The 23,582-nt window shown below is 41.9% G+C and overlaps 1 protein-coding gene across 1 annotated transcript in view; it reads left to right on the top strand.

The window, feature by feature from the left end:
* syt9a (synaptotagmin IXa) overlaps positions 1-22,826 on the top strand; it is a 40,794-nt gene extending 17,968 nt beyond the window's left edge. The window contains exons 4-7 of the mRNA XM_021607508.3: positions 15,901-16,021; positions 16,329-16,500; positions 18,375-18,504; positions 20,279-22,826. Of these exons, the coding sequence (XP_021463183.1) occupies positions 15,901-16,021; positions 16,329-16,500; positions 18,375-18,504; positions 20,279-20,347 (492 nt within the window). The 3' untranslated portion in view covers positions 20,348-22,826. The remainder of the gene's footprint in view (positions 1-15,900; positions 16,022-16,328; positions 16,501-18,374; positions 18,505-20,278) is intronic.
* The last annotated feature ends 756 nt before the right edge of the window (positions 22,827-23,582 follow it).

Here is a 23,582-nt window from a genome sequence, read left to right as displayed (position 1 = left end):
GATGGTGTTCTTCGGCTTGCAAGCATCCCCCTTTTTCCTCCAAACATAACAATGGTCATTATAGCCAAACAGTTCTATTTCTGTTTCATCAGACCAGAGGACATTTCTCCAAAAAGTATGATCTTTGTCCCCATGTGCTGTTGCAAACCGTAGTCTGGCTTTTTTATTGTGGTTTTGGAGCAGTGGCTTCTTCCTTGCTGAGCGGCCTTTCAGGTTATGTCGACATAGGACTCATTTTACTGTGGATATAGATCATTTTGTACCTGTTTCCCCCAGCATCTTCACAAGGTCCTTTGTTGTTGATTTGCACTTTTCACACCAAAGTACGTTCATCTCTAGGAGACAGAAGCCGTCTCCTTCCTGAGCGATATGACGGCTGCGTTGTCCCATGGTGTTTATACTTGCGTACTATTGTTTGTATCGATGGACGTTGTACCTTCAGGCATTTGGAAATTGCTCCCAAGGATGAACCAGACTTGTGGAGGTCTACAATTTTTTTCTGAGGTCTTCGCTGATTTATTTTGATTTTCCCATGATGTCAAGCAAAGAGGCAGTTTGAAGGTAGGCCTTGAAATACATCCACAGGTACTCATCCAATTGACTCAAATGATGTCATTTAGCCTGTCAGAAGATTCTAAAGCCATTACATCATTTTCTGGAATTTCCCAAGCTATTTAAAGGCACTTCTGACTTCTGACCCACTGAAATTGTGATACAGTGAATTATAAGTCAAATCATCTGTCTGTAAACAATTGTTTGACTAATTACTTGTGTCATGCACAAAGTAGATGTCCTAACCAACTTGCCAAAACTATAGTTTGTTAACAAGATATTTGTGGAGTGGTTGAAAAACAAGTTTTAATTATTGACTCCAAAGTAGGTGTACGTAAACATCTGACTTCAACTGTACCCAAGAAAAAGTGTTGTAACGTGGAGAAAACAAAAATGACTGCTAGCCAGCTCACTGAGCTGACAGTTGGGGAGAAATTAGTGGATTTAGCTTGTGCGTGGAGTGAATGGATCTCCACTTTTTCAAAGAGGATTTATTTTATGATGACTTTGTTCTGTCTTACTGTAGTTCTGGTGCTGGTGAAAATAATGTTTCTTCAACCTGGAGTATGGTATCAGATCATTGTTACTACACTGAGCCTAATGAGAGACTCTGATGTATTATTCTGACAGGTTTGGGGCAATATGAAGTTCATATATTTGGGCAGATATTTAAATACCTAGTCTTGGAATCCCACAATGGAAAATAGGAGTCATTAATCCATATGGTGCAAACATGTTATTAAATTGAGTCTCATTTCAGTTAGCCTACACATCATTGTGTTTCTCCTCAGATTTTGCCTACACATATGTGACTGGTTACAGGATCCTATGCATTTGACGCTAGTTCCTACTTCAAAAGAGAGCCGTTTGAAAAAAATTCATATAGGGAGAAATACAGGATTCTTCCAGGCTAGCCATGATTGGCTGAGATAGTGGAGGGGCTGGAAATGCCGAGAGATGAGTCCTTATTGGTGTGTCATGTCACAGGCTTCAGTGTAAAAATGAATGGGGGCTCCCCTGGTCAGTATATAGATAATCTTTTCTATAACATATTTTTGGGACTATATAGCTTTTTTTAATTGACCCTTTATTTAACTAGGCAAGTCAGTTAAGAACAAATTCTTCTTTACAATGACGCCCTACCCCGGCCAAACCCTAACCCGGATGATGCTGGGACAATTGTGCGCTGCCCTATGGGACTCCCAATCACAGCCAGTTTGATTCAGCCAGGAATCAAACCAGGGTCTGTAGTTACGCCTTTAGCACTGAGATGCAGTGCCTTAGACCGCGGCGCCACTCGGGAGAAGAGATAAAAAATGAATAGGAAAAGAGACAAAAAATTAAATAAGAAGTCATTTGTAAAAAAAAAAGAAACACCACCAAAATGGGCAGGTGCTCCAGCACCCCTAGGTGCTCTACCTGTACACGTGCTTGCTAGTATCTAATCTCTCATTAGTGAAGCATTGTCTCCTTCAGGAAGATAACTCATAATCACTTTCTCTGCATTGTTCCATCCAGTGGACCCTGGTGAAGGACACAGGCATTTCCATTAGTATTAGCAGTAAGCACTAATCTTCCCAATTCACCCCATCTCAGCTCCTTTCCACCAGGTCCTAACCTCATTCAGCAGAGCTAAATGGGCCCATGGTGATGATGCCTGAGGTCATCAGGAATGAGTGCTCATCACAGTGCCGCGTAAATTAGACACCTGTGTGTGTTTGTGTGATGGAAAGTTCGGTGTGTGTGTGTGTAAAAATACACTACCATTCAAAAGCAGCCAACAATGTGTTATTTCATAGTTTGAATGTCTTCACTATTATTCTACAATGTCGAAAATAGTCAAAATAAAGAAAAACCCTGGAATGAGTAGTTGTGTCCAAACTTCTGACTGGTACTGTATGTCTGTCACTCTTAGGGCTGGCACAACTACAAGTACTGTATAACCTTGTAACCGACAGTTATGGATGAAGACCATGAAAATAAAAGAACTGTCTTAAGAAAAAACAAGATGGGACGGGACAGCCGGGCATTTTTGCGGTCGAGTCAATTTCTGTTGGAACATTTTTGTTTCTTTTTTATTTCACCTTTATTTAACCAGGTAGGCCAGTTGAGAACAAGTTCTCATTTACAACTGCGACCTGGCCAAGATAAAGCAAAACAGTGTGACAAAAACAACAACACAGTTACACATAAACAAACGTACAGGCAATAACACAATAGAAAAATCTTTACACAGTGTGTGCAAATGAAGTAAGGAGGTAAGGCAATAAATAGGCTGTAGTGGCGAATAGGCTGTAGTGGCGAAGTAATTACAATTTAGCATTAACACTGGAGTGATAGATGTGCAGATGATGATGCGCAAGTAGAGATACTGGGGTGCAAAAGAGAAAAAAGATAACAATATGGGGATGAAGTAGTTGGGTGGGCTATTTACAGATTGTCTGTGTACAGGTATAGTGATCTGTAAGCTGCTCTGACAGCTGGTGCTTATAGTTAGTGAGGGAGATGTAAGTCTCTAGTTTCAGTGACTTTTGCAATTCGTTCCAGTCATTGGCAGCAGAGAACTGGAAGTAAAGGAGGCCAAAGGAGGTGTTGGCTTTGGGGATGGCGAGAGACATACACCTGCTGAGATAAGGTGGGGATTTACCTAGCAAAGACTTATAGATGACCTGGAGGCAGTGGGTTTGGACTCTACAACATTAAGAAATATTGTTGCTCCTTGCTGAAACAAGCAAGGTGTTGTAGCAAACAAGTATTTGGTTGCTTAGGCAATGCCACCCTTCCTGCATTAGCACATGCAGTCGAGGAGAGGAGAAAATGTGCATGTACATTTAAAAATTAAAAATTAAGTTCTCTCTACTTTTTTCTGTAGACTGCTGTCTCCTGCAATTTTTTATATGACACTCTCCAACCACTTCTCCCCATTATGTCTTCTTAGAATAGAGATGTTTAATCATCTCCTCACAGCAATCCTTTTCAAAGTTGTGTAAGATCAGACAGACCTGTCTTGTTGTGGACAATCACAGGTAGGCCCTGTCTTCAGTGATCTCATTGATGGACCAGCGCTTTTCTCAGTGTGTGAGTGTGTGAGCTACAGTAGCTGTGACCATTGATCCTGTCTGTGTTTTTCATGTCACATGGAACTGGCATTTATCAGAGCTCTGCCCTCCCATTGATTATAAAATATGATTCATATTATTCCAGGGAGGTCAGTGCTGAATCAATGAGGCATAGCTGATGAAGAGAACACCCTCACACACACTGATATATGATGACATTTGTCACAGAGGATTTAACACCCACTCAGAGCATTCCTGTACACACAGGTTTGCGATACAGTCACAGAGCAAGGACAGCATGCAAATGTTGACAGCATGCATAATAATAATTCATGAGCCGGTTATTCTGTCCTCTGTGTTGGGGTTCAGGTGATTCTGTGCCTTTGATAGTGATACAAGTCTTGTAGTTTGTCTGAACAGCAACCATTTTGACTTTCATGAGTTTGGAACCCAGGTGACCTGACTCTAGGTGACTCATTATTCCTTCAGGATGACTGTGTCAGAGCCCTGTGCCCTGTTGCCTGGAGAATAATAGGGATAGCTAATGACCTGCCTTTCCCTTCAACCCATATCAATGGAACTCAAAGGCACTTAGACCAGGGGTGGTCAATCCTACTCTGGCCCTGGCTGTCGACTTTTGTTCCAGCCAATGTGGGTGGTTGGATAGTGTAAGTCAGGGCTGGCCAGCCCTACTCGTGTGAAGCTACATAGACTTTTCAGACTTTTCCAGTACTGATTCAACCAATGCCCTGCTGAATCCTGTGTTAGTGCTGGGCTACATTCACATAGAGATCTTTTATTGAGGCCCTGGGGTTTTGGATGTAAAGGTTGGGCTTCAGAGTGTACTCAGTGGTAATTATCTGAATGCAGGCCCTCTGCTGCCTTGTTAACATCAGCCGTCCTCTCCTGTCCCTTCTCCTACTCTGCTCTCTCTCTTCACTGCTCTGCTCTCCTCTCCCCTCCACTGCTATCTTCTTGTCTCACATAATTGGTTGTCTAACATATTGGCCACATGTGTGCGTGTGTCTGACTGTCTCAGTGTGGTTTAATTGGATGCTCTGTGACACAACTGAACCCTACCTCCATCCCCTCACCTCTTCTGCCTCCTCTCTCTCACCTCCCTCCTCCACTCAGCTCTACCTCCTCCGCCTCCACCTCACCTGTCTGGTAATCAGGCAATTGGTTCTCTCTCTCTCTGGGTGATGACGGTGTACCCACCATCTCTGATGAGCTCTACTTTAACCATGAATACTAATGTTCGACTAAATAATAATATGAATACACTCTTATTTTTTTTCTAAGAGTGTACAGTTGGACACAATGAGGGTGGTAATAGGCTGGGCAGAGAAATAAAAGTATATAGTGGAGGGCAGACAGTGTAGGTAGTAATTAATAAATGGCCACTCATATTGGGTCTTTGAAGTTTAATTAGACTTCAAATGTATTTGCCACTTTGATCCAGCCATTATTTAGGAATATGACCTAAATAATGTTCCAGTGAGGGGGTGTCTGGTAACATGGGTCATTAGCTCTTAGTGTGTCTATATTTGGGAAGGACAAAAATATCAGTCTCAAGCTCATGGTATTTCATTTGACAGCAGGCACATAATTGAGAGCAGTGGTATTTGGATGTATGTGTGTGTGTGCATGTGTGTGTGTGTGGGTGGGAGTGTGAGTGTACATGCATGTGCCACATGTGCTTCTGTGCATGTTTATGTTTGAATACACATAGCAGGATGGAGGGCTTCATTTCAGAGGGGAGTGACCTAAATCTCGGCTGTCAGTGAGAGGGGGGCAGCTTTGACAGGTTGACACAGAGATGGTGATGGTATCCAATAATCACTAGAGCCTGTCTAGGGCTGGACCGGGCCTCCCACTAAGTCTGGAGCCCCAGCAACAACAGGGAGCAGCCCTACCCAAGACCAAGAAATCATACATCCCTCATGACTAAGACCAGGAGTTTTCCTGACCATGTAACCTGACCAGGAAAAACTCTGGTCCTAGTTATAGCCTGTAAGTTATACATTTATAGATTTTTTGTCTTTATATTTTATTTTCACTATGATATTACAATTGGATTGCAGTAGTCTTGTTTGTGTTGAGCTGCCTGTGGTTAGCATTCCTTAGCCTGAGGGCACATGAAGCTCTCTGGAACAGATCAAACCCAATCCAAACCACATGATATCTGTCTAAGATGCTCTGTCAAGCTAAGGACCCTGGGACTAAACACCTCCTTCTGCAACTGGATCCTGGACTTCCTGACTGGCCGCCCCCAGGTGGTAAGGGTAGGTAACAACACATCCGCCACTCTGATCCTCAACAAGGGGGCCCCTCTGGGGTGCAAGCTCAGTCCCCTCCTGTGCTCCCTGTTAACTCACGACTGCATGGACAGGCACGACTTCAAGACTATCATTAAGTTGTGTACAACAACATCTCCCTCAACATGATCAAAACAAAGGAGATGATTGTGGACTACAAGAAAAGGAGGACCGAGCACGCCCCCATTCTCATCAACGGGGCTGTAGTGGAGCAGTGGAGGATCTCTAGCTACAGTATATTATGTACACTTGGGTTAACCGCTCACTGTGTACTGTGACATGAATACACCTGATGAGGGGGCTTGAACCAGAGATCCTCCAGTTATAAGTAACGCATTACCTTCAAAGCTGTCATGTAGCCAGTCAGAGTCTGGACCCAGTGAAAAATGTCAGAGCACACTTATATTATCATAGATCAGAAGAAACAAAGAAACCTGACAGGACTACTCTCTAGTGTCTATAACACTCTGTGTCCACCCAATATATTCTATCTTCCCTCTCTCTGAACCACTAGTCAAGGGGAAAAGAGAAAGAACAAAAAACAGAGTGAGATGAAGGGTGAGATAGTATGAAACAACCCCGCTGAAGTGTTACTGAGAAAGAGGGAGGAGTGTGTCTCATAGAGCTGACAAGATCATTCATCTCTCCCTTCTTTCACAACCTGAGGCAATCAGATCCACATCTCCTCACATAGCTGACAGAATCACACAGGCGGATCCTCACTGACCAGCTGTATCAGTGCTCGGTATGATGGGGAAGATATACATGGGGACGGAATGTTATTCTTTACAACATGCCAGTTGCACTGAAATATCAAAGCTATTGTAAGTTAACAACACGCCTCAATTACTTTGGAAATGTAGCAGTTTCTCTGAAATGGAACAGTTATTGTAAGATAGCAACTTGCCTTGAATGACAAAATAACTCCTCATCCCTTTCATCATTAGCTAGACACAGTTGTATTGTTCAATGTTATTTTCACAGCCTTTCAGATCTGTTGTAACCTGCTGTTATGTTTACCAGCTGCGTGTTAACTTTGAATATGTGTAGACAGAGTGTGTGTTGCTACTGCACTCTGATACCACTGCACACCAAACATAGACGAAGTTGATGACAGTCATGGCTCCCGAAATAGTAGAGCAGTGATGTTGTTCAAATGACATCCCAGAAAGCGTCAGAGAAACAGTGAAAAGTACAGTTTTATTTGTAGCTTGGCCTATTTCGAGTACGTCAAACAACACATTGTTGGTTGGTGGATATAAAGTCTGAGATCTTTGATAGGCTGATGAAGAATTTGTGCTAGGATATAATCAGTGCCACCTATTGAGGTTAGCATAGGGCTAACGTGTGCCATATTATCTGATGGGACCAGCTGTAACTTACCGTTCTGTAATGTGCAAGTAAATAGACCATTTTAATTGGCTGATACGCATTTTGTGCTGGAGAACCTGTTTATATTTAAATGGTTCCTTGTGGTCGCAAGTTGCACCCTGTGTGTTTGCACTTATGTGATGAGCATTGCTATTATGATTTTCTAACAGTGAAAAAAAGTAATATTCACAAATCCATCTTTCTTGGAGGAATAGCCTTGATAAGGCAAGATTGTGGTTGCCATTTAAAGACAATCCAAGGTGGTTGTGGGGAATGTGACCTGTTTCTCTCCTTCAGGTTCTCTACAATCCTTCAGTGGTTGTCTCAACCAAGTCTGGCCTTCTGTTGTTTGCCAATGCATACTTTTACATTTTAGTCATTGAGCAGACACTTATCCAGAGCAATTTGGGTTAAGGGACAGATTTCTCACTTGGTCGCCTCAGGGATTTGAACCAGCAACCTTACGGTTCCATGCCCAATGCTCTTAAGCACTAGGCTACCTGCCACCCTGCACACACATACACGCACGAGGACAGGAATGCGCACACACACACACATATACACACACACACTAACACACATACATACACGAACACACACACAAAACCAATATCCGCTTAGTTGACGTATAACTGATTGTTAGGCTCGCGGGAGAGCAGCCCTGCTGGTTATAGAGGGGTGTTTGCTTATCTGCTGCAATATTGGCCATTTGTCAAAATCACGGCACAGCATAGGCTTCTATTGATGGTGAATGCAGAGTCATTGTTATAAATGAAGCAGAGACAGCTTGCCTGTATAACTGACTGGGTGCTATTTCAGGTTTGTGTTCCTCTGCTCAGGGAAGATGCAGCACCAAGGAGGCAGCAGCATTGTCACATTGTAATGATTTAGAGCTATGAGCACACAATAAGAAGACGTCTCTGACAAACACAGGATCCAGTACACTTGTTGTTTGTCTCTAGTGTGAAGGGCCTATACAGTTCAATGGAAGTGCAGCTACTGTATATTCCACATCTGTGCTGAGGCCATGACCATAGAAGAAATCATTTTATATGTAATTTTGATGTTCTGAAACAAAGAGGTATGACTGCAGGACTCACTTAGCTTCTTCTATGCAGAGTAGTAGCTACTGTAAGTAGATTATGTTACCTGAAACCATGGCTATTTCTTTGATCATTGGCGTTAGCAGTGTATTGTCTCTACGAGGCTGTACTTTAGCTGGGATGTGTAAAGCCAGTGAGATTTGGGCCTGTGAGGCGACGTGATGACCAGAGACTCTCAGTGGAGCACAGTCGTCACCTTCTCCTACACCCGCTGTTGCCTCCTACACCTACTGTCACCCCCTTCCCACCGTGCCCTCTTCAAATGCAATTTCCTGCTGGCGAAGGCCCTACTGGGGGTCCCCGGGTGCCTGGGACACGGATCTAACCCTTCTCATCCTGCTTGCACCCCTGAGCAACCTGATAGGAAGACAATTAGGGAGAGGCGTGTAAATGTCACAGGACGCAGGGACCTCATTACGGAACACCACAGGGGGTTCTGGGAGAAAACAAACACCCCCCCATCGGGCATGGTAGACGGCAGAGAGAGACCAGCAGAACGCACTGCTATTAACAGTCTGAGGGGCATTCTGTTTGTGTTCACTAATCTAGTTTGGGAAGGAGAAAGTAATTGTAAAAAAAAAAATGCTTCCGAGTTTTTGATGGAGTGCAAGGCTGCATACGTATCAAGATGCCTTAGGAATGCCTAGTGGTATTCATTAGTAGGACTACGGTACTATATACAGTGGTTCCACCTTTAAAAGTTGACAGCTTACACCGCGGAACTTAGAGGTAATTTTTGGTTTAGTACGTTACCCTGCGTCACCACTTCATTGCTCCAGACCAGCTCAAGGGGGAGTTAGAGCACTGATTATGCTTTTGGGTCCTACTGTGTCTCTAACTGACAATGAATCTGTGACTTAAAACCTAAATAGAAACTGATAATTGTGCACAATTTCAGTATTACTTACTAAAACTGTTGTTACGCTAAGGTTTTTTATTTATTTATTTTTTTAGGATTATTTTGCTCTTACTGTAGTACTGTAGGCCACTCCCGGCCAGCCATTTTGTACAGCACCTGAGTGGTGCAATGGTCTAAGACGCTGCATAGCAGCTGTGTTGCTACAGATGCTGGTTCAATACCTGAGTTGGCCTTGACTGGGAAACCCATGAGATGACTGTAGGGTTTTGTTTTTTCTCCATCTAAAAACAGAAACAAATCATTCTAAATAACAAACTGGCTTTATTTACAAATTACAAATTAGCCCCATTAGCCCCATGTTCAAGAATGGCCTTTTTCTCACTCATTTTACATTATTTGAAAATGAAATAATCTCCAAAATATTGTTCTTTTTTAAACAAAGCGATTATTATTATTATTAATTTAGAATTATATAAAATCCTGTTGCATATCCTCACATGTATATATTATTAACCCTGTTATTAGCAGGACAATATATATTGATCATGGCTCCCGAGTGGCGCACAATGGGACTGCCTTGCAGTTCTACAGCTGTATCTACTGAAAGAGTGCAAGGTTCAAGGCACGAGGGCAGGGGGCACGGGATGGGCCGCAGAGCCGCGCACAGAAGACCTACCTAGCCCATGGGGAAGAGGGTGGACCCCCACCCTGCCACACTGGCAACATTTTAAGGGGCATTGCATTTATAATGGCGCTGACTAGGGAAACGTTCTCGCTGTTCTGTTCTTAGTGCCAGTCTGCAGGTTCACACTGAAATGATGTAACTAATAATGACATCTTTATGCTTTCATTGATAAAATAATAAAAATACTCTTTCAAAAGGCCGATGTTTAGTTAGTTGGATAGTTGGATCCATAACGAATTACTTGGGAATAAATATCGCTGAATTACAGAAATATCCTCCAATCCTCTATATGTAATTATTGGCGGAGAGTCATGTCATATTTTTCGATTTACTGTAGGTCTACCGTAGGCGACTTGAGTCTCACTAGTGTTGAGTAATGTGCTGTTAAAATTGGTGTAGGTCTTATTTATTTAAAGAGTATATTGAAGTTACATGCAATAGCCTAAAACTATTTTAGCACCGTTTTGCACTGCTCTGAGACAAGCATGGGGACTGGTCTTGATAAATCAATGACCTTCCGGCCCCGACAAAGATGGCCGCCTCGCTTTGTGTTCCTAGGAAACTAAGCAGTATTGTTATTTCTTACATTGTTACCCCAGGTAATCTTAGGTTTTATTACATACAGTCGGGAGGAACTATTGGAAATAAGAGCAAGAGCAACGTCAACTCACCAACATTACGACCAGGAATTCGACTTTCCCGATGCGTATCCTCTGTTTGGCCTACCACCCAGGACAATGGATCGGATCCCAACCGGCGACCCAAAACAACGATGCCGTAGAAGGGGCAGACGGAGCGGTCTTCTGGTCAGGCTCTGTAGACGGGCACATCGCACACCTCTCCCGAGCATACTACTCGCCAATGTCCAGTCTCTTGACAACAAGGTAGAAGAACCGCATTATCCGACCGCATTATCTACCAAGAGAAGTCTCTTCGATCATAATCACAGTCGTGTATATTCCCCCCAAGCAGGCACATCGACGGCCTTGGAAGAACTTCATTGGACTCTATGTAAACTGAAAACCACATATCCTGAGGCTGCATTTATTGTAGCCGGGGATTTTAACAAGGATAATCTGAAAACAAGGCTCCCCAAATTCTAGCAGCATATCGATTGTGCTACCAGGGCTGGTAAAACCCTAGACCACTGTTATTCTAACTTTCACAACACATATAAGGCCCTCCCCCACCCTCCCTTCGGAAAAGCTGACCGCGACTCCATTTTGTTGCTCCCAGCCTATAGACATAAACTAAAACAGGAAGCATCCGCACTCAAGTCTGTTCAACGCTGGTCCAACCAATCGGATTCCACGCTTCAAGATTGCTTCGATCACATGGACTGGGATATGTTCCACATTGCGGCGAACAACAACATTGACGAAAACGCTGATTCGGTGTGCAAGTTTATTAACAAGTGCATCGGTGGTGTTGTACCCACAGCGTCTATTAAAACATTCCAACCAGAAACCGTGGATGAATGGCAGCATTCGCGCAAAACTGAACACGAGAACCACTGCTTTTAATCAGGGCAAGGTGACCGGAAACATGACCGAATACAAACAGTGTAGCTATTCCCTCAGCCAAGCAATCAAACAAGCTTAGCGTCTATACAGAGACAAAGTGGAGTTGCAATTCAACGGCTCAGACGCGAGAGGTATGTGGCAGGGTCTACAGTCAATCACGGACTACAAAAGAAAAACCAGCACCGATGCAGATCACGATGCCTTGCTCCCATACACACTAAACAACTTTTTTGCTCACTTTGAAGATAATACAGTGCCACTGACACGGCCCGCTACCAAAACCTGAGGGCTCTCCTTCACTGTAGCCAACGTAAGTAAAACATTTAAACGTGATAACCCTCGCAAGGCTGCAGGCCCAGAAGGCATCCCCGGCCACGTCCCCAGAGCATGCGCAGACCAGCTGGCTGGTGTGTTTACAGACATATTCAATCAATCCTTATCCCAGTCTGCTGTTCCCACATGCTTCAAGAGGGCCACCATTGTTCCTGTTCCCAAGAAAGCTAAAGTAACTGAACTAAATGACTACCGCCCTGTAGCACTCACTTCCGTCATCATGAAGTGCTTTGAGAGACTAGTCAAGGACCATATCACCTCCACCCTACCTGACACCCTAGACCCACCGGGCCGCCCCCAGGTGGTGAGGGTAGGTAACAACATCTCCACCCCGCTGATCCTCAACACTGGGTCCCCACAAGGGTGCATTCTCAGCCATCTCCTGTACTCCCTGTTCACCCATGACTGTGTGGCCATGCACGCCTCCAACTCAATCATCAAGTTTGCAGACGACACTACAATGGTAGGCTTGATTACCAACAACGACGAGACGGCAGACAGGGAGGAGGTGAGGGTCCTCGGAGTGTGGTGTCAGGAAAATAACCTCACACTCAACGTCAACAAAACAAAGGAGATGATCGTGGACTTCGGGAAACAGCAGAGGGAGCAGCCCCCTATCTACATTGACGGGACAGTAGTGAAGAGGGTGGAGAGTTTTAAGTTCCTTGGCGTACACATCACGGACAAACTGAAATGGTCCATCCACACAGACAGCGTGGTGAAGAAGGCGCAGCAGCGCCTCTTCAACCTCAGGAGGCTGAAGAATTTTGGCTTGTCACCAAAAGCACTCACAAACTTTTACAGATACAAAATCGAGAGCATCTTGTCGGGCTGTACGCCTGGTACAGCAGCTGCTCCGCCCATAACCGGAAGGCTCTCCAGCGGGTAGTGAGGTCTGCACAACGCATCACCGGGTGCAAACTACCTGCCCTCCAGGACACCTACACCACCCGATGTCACAGGAAGGCCAAATAGATCATCAAGGACAACAACCCCCCGAGTCACTGCCTGTTCACCCCGCTATCATCCAGAAGGCGAGGTCAGTAAAGCTGGGACCGAGAGACTGAAAAACAGCTTCTATCTCAAGGCCATCAGACTGTTGAACAGCCATAACTAACATTGAGTGGCTGCTGCCAACACACTGACTCAACTCCAGCCACTTTAATAATGGAAAAATTGATGTAATCAATTTATCACTAGCCACTTTATATTATACAATGTTTACGTACCCTACATCTCATGTTTAAACTGTACTCTCTACCGTCTACTGCATCTTGCCATCTTGATGTAATGTATCACTAGCCACTTTAAACAATGCCACTTCATATAATGTTTTCATACCCTACATTACTCATCTCATATGTATATACTGTACTCTATACCATCTATTGCATCTTGCCTATGCCGTTCGGCCATCACTGATTTATATATTTTTATGTACATATTCGTGTTCATCATTGGAACTAGAAGCACAAGCATTTTCACTACACTTGCATTAACACCTGCTAACCATGTGTACGTGACAAATACATTTGATTTGATTTGAGATTTTTATTTTCACTGAATCTCCGTTTGGGTATTAGACTAGAATTAGAAAATGAGGGTGTAGAAATGTTATACTCTTACTGTATCCTTTACTTAACTATGCAAGTCAGTTTACAATGACAGCCTACTCCTGCCTCCCTGTCAGGGAATTGAACCGCAGAACACTGCATTTTTTAGCTAAATAGCCCAGTACGGTACTCCCGACCGTCCGTTGTACAGATAACGGAAACCCAGAGGCTTTTTCATTTTCCTTGGAATAGAAACACCATAATATTAATCAAATTAATCCCAAACTCTAAAAGTAATTGGAAAGGTAGATACAATTATTTGTGACATTGTGGTTACAATAAAGAATGTAAACAAGATGTAAACAATATGCTGTGTTTTAATTTACAGTCGTGATGGACAGCTGGTGGCATTTTGAAAACAGGTTTTCAAACACTTGTAGCACGATTAGCAGGACAATAGACTTTTAATAGCCCGGCTACTGTAGGTGTGAACAATGTAAAACCTGCAATGTATTCGATGCTTAAGTACTTTGAAGTGTTACATTTCTAACTTAAAACAGCAGTACAGTATTTTTTCATCAACATCTTTACACTTTACTAAATAAAATAATAATAAAAATACTCTTTCAAAATGCTGATGTTGATTTAGTTATGGATCCATAACAAATTACTATGGGAATAAATATCACTGAATGACAGAAATATTGTAACAAAGTTGTTTAATGAAGGTAAACAAATAGTTGTTTACTGAATACTCTTTCAAACACATTGTACACACCATTATGGCTATTTGCAGGGCTATATTTTGTGTAAGTTTGGTAATGTTTTTATGAAACCTTTCATTGGGTTAATCAATTAAAATATTGCATAGAAAGTTATTGCTCTCCCATTAAAATGTTCCAGTGGAATTCTCAGTGTGTCAGAGAAGATCACCAGGAGGAGATCTCACCAACTCTACGGAGTTATTTTCAGAACAGGGTGATAATTGAGCTGTTGCTTTTTACAGCTGAACAGAAGTCTTCTCTCTCGCGTAGCATCATTGTTTATTATTGGAAATATGAGAGGGAGTTTTCCAGACCAATGACTGGGGAGGGTTTCAGATATATCTATCCTGACATCTTTGCTACTACACCGTTACCTGTGAGTGAGTTTTTAATTTGTAATTTCATCTTTATGAGTTAGTGATGATACTTATGAGGACATGTCAGTGATGAGTTCTCCTATAAATTAGCAACATATTAGTTATAAAGAGAGTGAGGGAATTTGCCATTGTTAATCTCATAAGAAAAAGCTCTTCCTACCCTTCACCGAAACCAACTAGAGAGTTGCCATTGCATTTTTGGTCAACATGTTGGCTCAAGTCCTTGTAAAATCCCAAGGCAATGGTTTGTGCTTGATATGATCAGAGCTTGTTGTGATAGCATTCATTCCATACTTATTCTATTGATATTGAGGGTAAGAACGATAAGGATCTTGTCCTTAACCGATCCTGACCGTATGTTGATTATTTTGAGATGATTTATTTAGTGGTTGATATTGTTGTATTGTGTGTCCACCCTGCAGGATACAGTGGTTGATATTGTTGTATTGTGTTTCAGCCCTGCAGGATACAGTGGTTGATATTGTTGTATTGTGTTTCCACCCTGCAGGATACAGTGGTTGATATTGTTGTATTGTGTTTCCACCCTGCAGGATACAGTGGTTGATATTGTTGTATTGTGTTTCCACCCTGCAGGATACAGTGGTTGATATTGTTGTATTGTGTTTCCACCCTGCAGGATACAGTGGTTGATATTGTTGTATTGTGTGTCCACCCTGCAGGATACAGTGGTTGATATTGTTGTATTGTGTTTCAGCCCTGCAGGATACAGTGGTTGATATTGTTGTATTGTGTTTCCACCCTGCAGGATACAGTGGTTGATATTGTTGCATTGTGTTTCCACCCTGCAGGATACAGTGGTTGATATTGTTGTATTGTGTTTCCACCCTGCAGGATACAGTGGTTGATATAGTGGTGTTGTGTTTCCACCCTGCAGGATACAGTGGTCGATATTGTTGTATTGTGTTTCAGCCCTGCAGGATACAGTGGTTGATAGTGTTGTGCTGTGTTTCCACCCTGTAGGATACAGTGGATGATAGTGTTGTGTTTCCATCCTGCAGGATAATGTGGTTGATATTGTGGTGTTGTATTGTGTTTCCACCCTGCAGGATAATGTGGTTGATATTGTGGTGTTGTATTGTGTTTCCACCCTGCAGGATAATGTGGTTGATATTGTGGTGTTGTATTGTGTTTCCACCCTGCAGGATAATGTGGTTGATATTGTGGTGTTGTATTGTGTTTCCACCCTGCAGGATAATGTGGTTGATATTGTGGTGTTGTATTGTGTTTCCACCTTGCAGGATAATGTGGTTGATATTGTGGTGTTGTATTGTGTTTCCACCCTGCAGGATAATGTGGTTGATATTGTGGTGTTGTCTTGTGTTTCCACCCTACAGGATAATGTGGTTGATATTGTGGTGTTGTATTGTGTTTCCACCCTGCAGGATAATGTGGATCTGGGAGACCTGATGTTCTCTCTGTGCTACCTGCCCACTGCCGGCAGACTGACCATCACCATGATCAAGGCCAGGAACCTTAAGGCCATGGACATCACTGGGGCATCAGGTAGAAGTCAACACTACCTCACACCATAACAACATTACCACAAAAACACATAATATCTGACTGTGTATTTCTATTCAGCACATCACTATAACACTGTGTGTTTCTATTCAATACTACTTAACATCAACATATGCTGTAGACAACAAAAATAGCACAGCAGACTCTTTCTCAGTCTCTATGTCTCGGTCTCAATCTGTCTCAGTCTGTCTCAGTCTCAGTCTCTCTCTCTCTCTCTCTCTCTCTCTCTCTCGCTTTCTCTTTCTCTCTTTCTCTCTCTCTCTCTTTCTCTCTCTCTCTCTCTCTCTAGACCCGTATGTGAAGGTCTCTCTAATGTGTGACGGTCGGAGATTAAAGAAGAGGAAGACCTCCACTAAGAGGAACACTCTGAACCCTGTCTATAATGAAGCCATAGTCTTTGATGTCCCCCCAGAGAACATTGACCAGATCGGCCTTATGATCGCCGTCATGGACTATGACCGGTGAGTAAATGAGCTTTAACTCAGAGATCCAGTAGTTGTTAACTCTGTGACTCAGTAGCTTTTAACTCAGTGACTCATTAGCTTTTAACTCAGTGACTCCATAGCTTTTAACTCAGTGACTCAGTAGCTTTTAACTCAGTGACTCAGTAGCTTTTAACTCTGTAGCTTTTAACTCAGTGACTCAGTAGCTTTTAACTCAGTGACTCAGTAGCTTTTAACTCTGTAGCTTTTAACTTAGTGACTCAGAAGCTTTTAACTCAGTAGCTTTTAACTCAGTGACTTAGTAGCTTTTAACTCTGTAGCTTTTAACTCAGTGACTCAGTAGCTTTTAACTCAGTGACTCAGTAGCTTTTAACTCAGTAGCTTTTAACTCGGTGACTCAGTAGCTTTTAACTCAGTAGCTTTTAACTCAGTGACTCAGTAGCTTTTAACTCTGTAGCTTTTAACTCAGTGACTCAGTAGCTTTTAACTCAGTGACTCAGTAGCTTTTAACTCTGTAGCTTTTAACTTAGTGACTCAGTAGCTTTTAACTCAGTGACTCAGTAGCTTTTAACTCAGTAGCTTTTAACTCAGTGACTCAGTAGTTTTTAAATTGTGGTTCTTGTGCAGTATATACCTTTGTGCTACTTGTCGGTCTATCAGGCTTTTATAGCCCCTTGAGAGAGTAGGTACCTCCAGTCAAGAAAATACTTATTCAGAATTGATGCAAGGCCTACAGAGGGTTAAAAAGCTTTCAATGCCGATGGGAGTGAAATAGAGAAGGTTACGTGACTCCAGGGCCTCCTATCGTGTGGGTAGCAGTCCAACATCTCCTCGTCTTTATCTTCTTTCTATTCTTTCTCTTATCAATTCTCATTTTAGTACCGCTATGTTTTTCCACCATGGCAAATGTATCATCATTACTGTGAAGGCAGACATATTCACACGATCACCTAGTTTTGCAACACCCACCCGTAGCACGCGCTACAGCAGGTATATTTCACTGGTCATCCCCAAAGCCAACACCTGCTTTGGCCGCCTTTCCTTCCAGTTCTCTGCTGCCAATGACTGGAACGAATTGCAAAAATCACTGAAGATGGAGACTTATATCTCCCTCTCTAACTATAAGCATCAGCTGTCAGAGCAGCTTACCAATCACTGTACCTGTACACAGCCAATCTGTAAAAAGCACACCCAAATACTGTACCTCATCCCCATATTGTTATTTGTCTTTTTGTTCTTTTGCACCCCAGTATCTCTACTTGCACATCATCATCTGCACATCCATCACTCCAGTGTTAATGCTAAATTGTAGTTTTTTCACCTCTATGGCCTATTTATTTCCTTACCTCCCTAATCTTCTACATTTGCACACACTGTACATATATTTTTCTATTGTGTTATTGACTGTACGTTTGTTTATGTGTAACTCTGCCTTATCTTGGCCAGGTCGCAGTTGTAAATGAGAACTTGTTCTCAACTGGCCTACCTGGTTAAATAAAGGTGAAATAAAAAAAATGTTAAGAAATAATGACTGTTCTGTCACACCGTTATTGAAAAGATACTCTCATTCTGTCACATCATGTTGCTCTGTCACACCATTCATACAGACGCAATATGAATGTTCTTTCCTGAGATTTCACATCCCATCATACATTTTGGTTGATGTCCTATTTTTCACTGAATTCACACATTTTCAATTAGACATGTGATTCACTTTTAGATCCACACAGGGTTACTGTAATGCTACTTTAATGTTCTGTCTAAAGTTAGGAATAAACTTGTAGGTTTGTCTTACTACCCAAATAAACATTAAGTTTAGGTAGAGACAATACTCCTTCATCTCCTGTCCAAAGTCAGGAGTAATGAAGGCCTCTGTGTGTTTCCTTATCCAGTGTAGGCCATAATGAGGTCATCGGGGTGTGTAAAGTGGGCAACGATGCAGAGCACCTGGGCCGAGACCACTGGAGCGAAATGCTGTCGTACCCACGAAAACCCATCGCCCACTGGCACCCGCTCATAGAGGTAAAGCCGGTGTTCGTTTGTGTGTGTGTGTGTGTGCCCACATATGTCTTTGTTTCCAAGTGCAACATTTTCAAGGTCTGTCTCAACTGAAGTAGGTTTGTATTGCATATTGTCAAAATGACCCAAATACCCAACATCATGAAGTTGACTAGTTTGACCTATGTCTGGTGGTTTCAGACTTCAGACGGTAGAGTGTCGTTACCTGCCACAGAAACTCATTCATCAAAATTATCCTTCTCTTTTCTAAGGCCTCATTCTTCTCAATAATCAATACCCTAAGAGGCTCTCAACCTCTCTACCTCCCAGCGCAAAAAAAATCCTCCATTGTTAAAAACAACCACAGCTGAGAATGCCAATGCTTTCAGCGAGTAGAACTACCTTGATTTTGTTGTTGTTGTTGTTGAGCCAAATCTACTGGGGGAAAATACAATTAAAATCAGACTTTCATGTGTACAGGTGGTTAGTGGTCAAGAATCAAGACCTTTCTACATTTCATTGTAGCTGAACTACGGTATACATACAATAGCTGACATTAATTGGAAAGATATAATAATACATCTATTTTATTATTATTATGGATGATAGATTGAGTGGAGAGGAGTGTTGAGGAGTTGAAGGAGAGAGTGTGTGTGTGACCTGTGCACTCAGCCTTGCGTAATGGCTTTATTGTGTTGGCAACAAAGGAGACTGTCTTCCTTTAGAACACAGCTGAGTGAACCACCAATGTTTAGAGAGGGAGCGAGGGAGAGAAAGAGAGACAGACAGATAGGGAGAGACATACTGCAGATTAAGTGAAAGAGACAGCACGAGAGCAAGAAAAGAGATAGACAGAGAGAGGAGGATTTGAGAAAAGGAACAATTAAGCAGACTATTCTGTTTGCTTCAGGGTTACTTACTTAGTTAGTTACATTATGTGACTATGCTTTGAAATCCTAATTTGAGCCCCCAGGAAAGCACATCTATTATTTAGCAGTCTGCCTCACCAGCCATTCGAATCAATGTTGTTCTGCCTTCACAAGGCCCTCCCCCAAAAAGTCACATATTCAGAACACGCCCGGGACGCAAAAGGACTTCAAACTCAACTATGTTTGTGTGTGTTTGTTTGCTCTGTAACCCATCACTCTCTCCCTCACTCTCTTTCTGTAATGGCTTCTTTCTTTTTGCTTTTAAGCCAGCAAACAAAACAATTACTGTCAAGAAGAACTGACCCTTTCACTGGAAAATAGATCTGACCTCGATGAGATGAAAAGAGAGGAAGACGTTTTTCTGCTTGCTTAACTAACCGATTCTGAGCGGCTAGATTTCTGCAAGCGAAATAATCAATCAAGTGCTTTCATGTTGAAGTGCTGGGAGTTTGAGAGAATCTCTGTTTTCACTACGGGTGTTTTAGAGAGTAGTTCTGTTTGGCAGTCCTCTAAGGAGGATTCAGAGGCAATAAAGATTCTTTCCAAAACAGATTTTAGTTTGGCACAGCTTGTTGCTTATCACCTACAATTAGTGAGAGAGTCTTGAATTTGTGAGCTCTTATTAATGTCTTTAGGTCACAATTGCTGCTATTAAGCTTTAACTACAGTGCAGTGAACTTCACCTACAAACAGAACTCACAATTTAATTGGTTTATCAAAGTAGCAGATTTGGTCAATACACTGACCCGAAATGATCTATTATCTTCATCCCCTTTACAGAATGTCTCTAGGACTACTAATCTACATGTACACAGCTATCTTTATTGGAGGTTTATCTCTCTCATCTCTCTTCTCTCTCTCTCCCACAGTACCAAGGCACCACAGGCGGGAGCCAGGCAGGGTCCTGTAATTCCCTGAAGACTCCTCCGTCTCCGTAAGCTTAACCGTCTGGTCCCTCCCGGAATACGACCACAAGGAGAAGAGGCAGGCGGTCCAGCCCAATCGTAGGAGTACCGTCCTGCTGAGTGGTCGTCATACTGTTATACATCATGACAGTGTGCGGTCGATCTCATGGTTATCAGAGACCAATTATTGTCTGCTCTGTGTCTCTGGGACAGGACGTTTGCATGGGGAGTTAGATTGATTCAGTTGCATGTTGAGTGACCACATAATATGGTTGTTGTCTTTTTATTCAGTCCCAAAAAGAAAATGGATGACAAAAACAACCAGGAGGTTTTAACAGTTTGGTCTAAGCCTGAGTTTGAAGTAACCGTTTTTTACATTAGTCTTGCTCTACCTGTTTTTAATGGGGTGTGTCTGTATTGCACAGTGTACTTAAAAACAACCAGTCGAACTGACATACATATTTCATTTGGAAACGGTGCATGAGGTCATGGTTTTTGGTGGAATATTTTCTCCTCAGTTTCTTTCGGTTTCTGTTCTTGGAATAGAATGTTCTGTCGCATGATCACATGACATGTGCAGTGGCAGTTCATTTCTTAGACTTAGTGCCTGTACGTAAAAATGTCCTTTCAAATGTTATCAATAAATATTTATTGATAAAAACACAGCTGGGTGGTCAATGTTAATATTCCTCACCTGTTGCTATGACAACCACAGATTATCGTGAGGCGATAAAAGGCAAGTGTAAAACCAGATGGTAATGAAACCTAACATGCCTAATCTGATCCTGTAAATTAATAAAATTATTGTGTGTAATTGGGGGACGGTGATTCTATTAAGTTATTACAGTAAGCTAAATGTCAAAATAAAATAGGAAAAGGCACAAACTGAGTGACTGTGAAATACAGTAGAGAGAGGGGGAGAGACGATCAAGAACAGAGAGAAGGGGTATCAAGAGATAGTCATATGAATGACATAAAAATAAAAAAAACAGCGAAATGTGTATGTGTGTGTGTGTGTGTGTGTGTGTGTGAGTCTTAAGTGTTTTCTGAGAGATGTAGATGGGGTCTAGTCATTTGTTTTGTACCTTGTCGATGATCCGTTGTTTATCTTTACATATTACAAATCCAATAAATGAGATTGCAGCCGAGTGAATAACCATGACAGGAAGAAATGCCTGTATTTGTGAGAAGGTTACTAATGAATCCACATAGAAACCAATGCCAAATGAACATCTGCTCGGAACATTCACAGATTATTTATCATTATGGTTTAGAATAATCTGGATACATGCCTAGTTGCTAACTACTGTTTCACTTTATCAGCTGGGTTTAGCCAATAATACTGTGTGGCTATGCATACCTCTTGGGGATACATGTACTTGTACATTTGAGGCTCTGACAGAATATTGACTCCACTGTTTCCTTCAGTATCATACAGGTTCATCATTTTTAGAGCAAGCTGATTGGCTATCGAACCATTAGCTCCTTATTGCGTAGGCTGCATGTTCTGGGGCTAAATTGGTCCACCGTCGCTCTCCATGGATTAGCTGCCTCCAGTGATGATGAGCTGTGATTTGTCACTGTCAGAGAGGGTGTTTTCAATTAGACATGCCTGCCCCTCACAAAGTGCCAGAAATCAAAGTCTGATGGAGTTGTACCTACTCCATATGCTGTTCTCAGGTCAATTTAGCATGTTCCTCCAAATGGTAAAGTTAGGGATTAGGAGGGTAAACTGATCCTAGATCTGTGCCTGCTACCCGCAGCACTAGAAGTGTGGTGTTCTAATCTAATCAATTGTACCTCGTGTATTGAGCCAGTTTATCAGATATACTGTAGATCAGAAGAGGTCTACCGTGACTGTCTGTTGAATATCCATGTTTCATTATCTGATGCTTTTAGTGATTAATTACTTTATATGTTGAACTCTTCTGGAATGATGGCTGCCATTGTATTGACTTTAGTCATGGGAATTACGTAACGTCTGTTGTACTATGAACTTTTACCATTTCTGGAAATCACTCTTATGGCTACTGTGAAGGTTACCACATTTACCAGCACGACTTCATAGCTCCATACACATCTATAACAAGCCAACATTGTGTACATTTTAAATATGACAAGATAGAACACTAGGAACTGGAGCCATCTATTTCTTTTTTAGCTGAGCATGTCATCAGCAGTGGTGTAAAGTATTTGAGTAAAAATAATTGAAATTACCACTTAAATATTTTTGACAACTTTTTCTTGACTACATTCCTAAAGAAAATAATGTTCTATTTGTTCCATACATTTTCCCTGACACACAAAATACTCATTACTCCCAAAATACAGTGCTCAGCAGGACAGGAAAATGATCCAATTCACTCACTTATCTAGAGAACATCACTGGTCATCCCTACTGCCTCTGATCTGGCAGACTCACTTAACATACAGTACATGCTTTGTTTGTTAATTATGTCTGAGTGTTGGAGTGTGCCCTGGTTATCCGTAAATAAAATAAAAAACTAGAAAATGGTGCTGTCTGGTTTGCTTAATATAAGGAATTTTAAATGATTTATACTTTTACTTTTGATACTTAAGTATATTTAAAACCAAATACTTTTATAATTTTACTGAAGTAGTATTTTCTGTGTGACTTTCACTTTTACTTGAGTAATTTTCTATTAAGGTATCTTTACTTTTAGCATGACAACTGGGTACTTTCCACCACTGGTCATCAGCCGATACATTCCCTCCCTGCATATGGGACACTTTAGAAGATGACGCGTGACACCGTTTAGATGATGATGATGATGCAACGTTCGCTATAAACAGGGCAACTTCCCCGTTCTGTGTAGCCTACAGGATGCTTTGGAAATAGAATTAGGAATTAGAACGCTAGAATGGTTATGAACCTTCTTATGATGGTCTAAAGGGTCAGCCATTTTGGTCAGGGAGGTGGTCAAACATGGTTTGCCAGTGCTGTGATAAGATAATGTAAAACAATGCATTTGAAGATTATCTGCATTGTATGTTTGTTAGCTATAGCCAGACAGTTTTATAGCAATGATTCCATACATTTTTCAAATTATGCCAACATGCCAACATTCCATTTAAACAATGCAGTCAATCCACAGCTATGCACATGATTGAAATCAGTTGATGATAGGATTTAGACAAGTTGTAAATGCAACAAGTACTGATATTGTATAATATAATAACAAACACAGTTTTCCAAGAAAATAAAAATTTTGAAATTTCTGTGTCTGTTTACATATATTTTAGAGGC

This window comes from Oncorhynchus mykiss, chromosome 6, assembly GCF_057628025.1.
Source record: "Oncorhynchus mykiss isolate SJ-2025 chromosome 6, ASM5762802v1, whole genome shotgun sequence".
NCBI classification, from domain to species: domain Eukaryota; kingdom Metazoa; phylum Chordata; class Actinopteri; order Salmoniformes; family Salmonidae; genus Oncorhynchus; species Oncorhynchus mykiss.
This window is presented reverse-complemented; position numbering and strand designations above follow the sequence as displayed.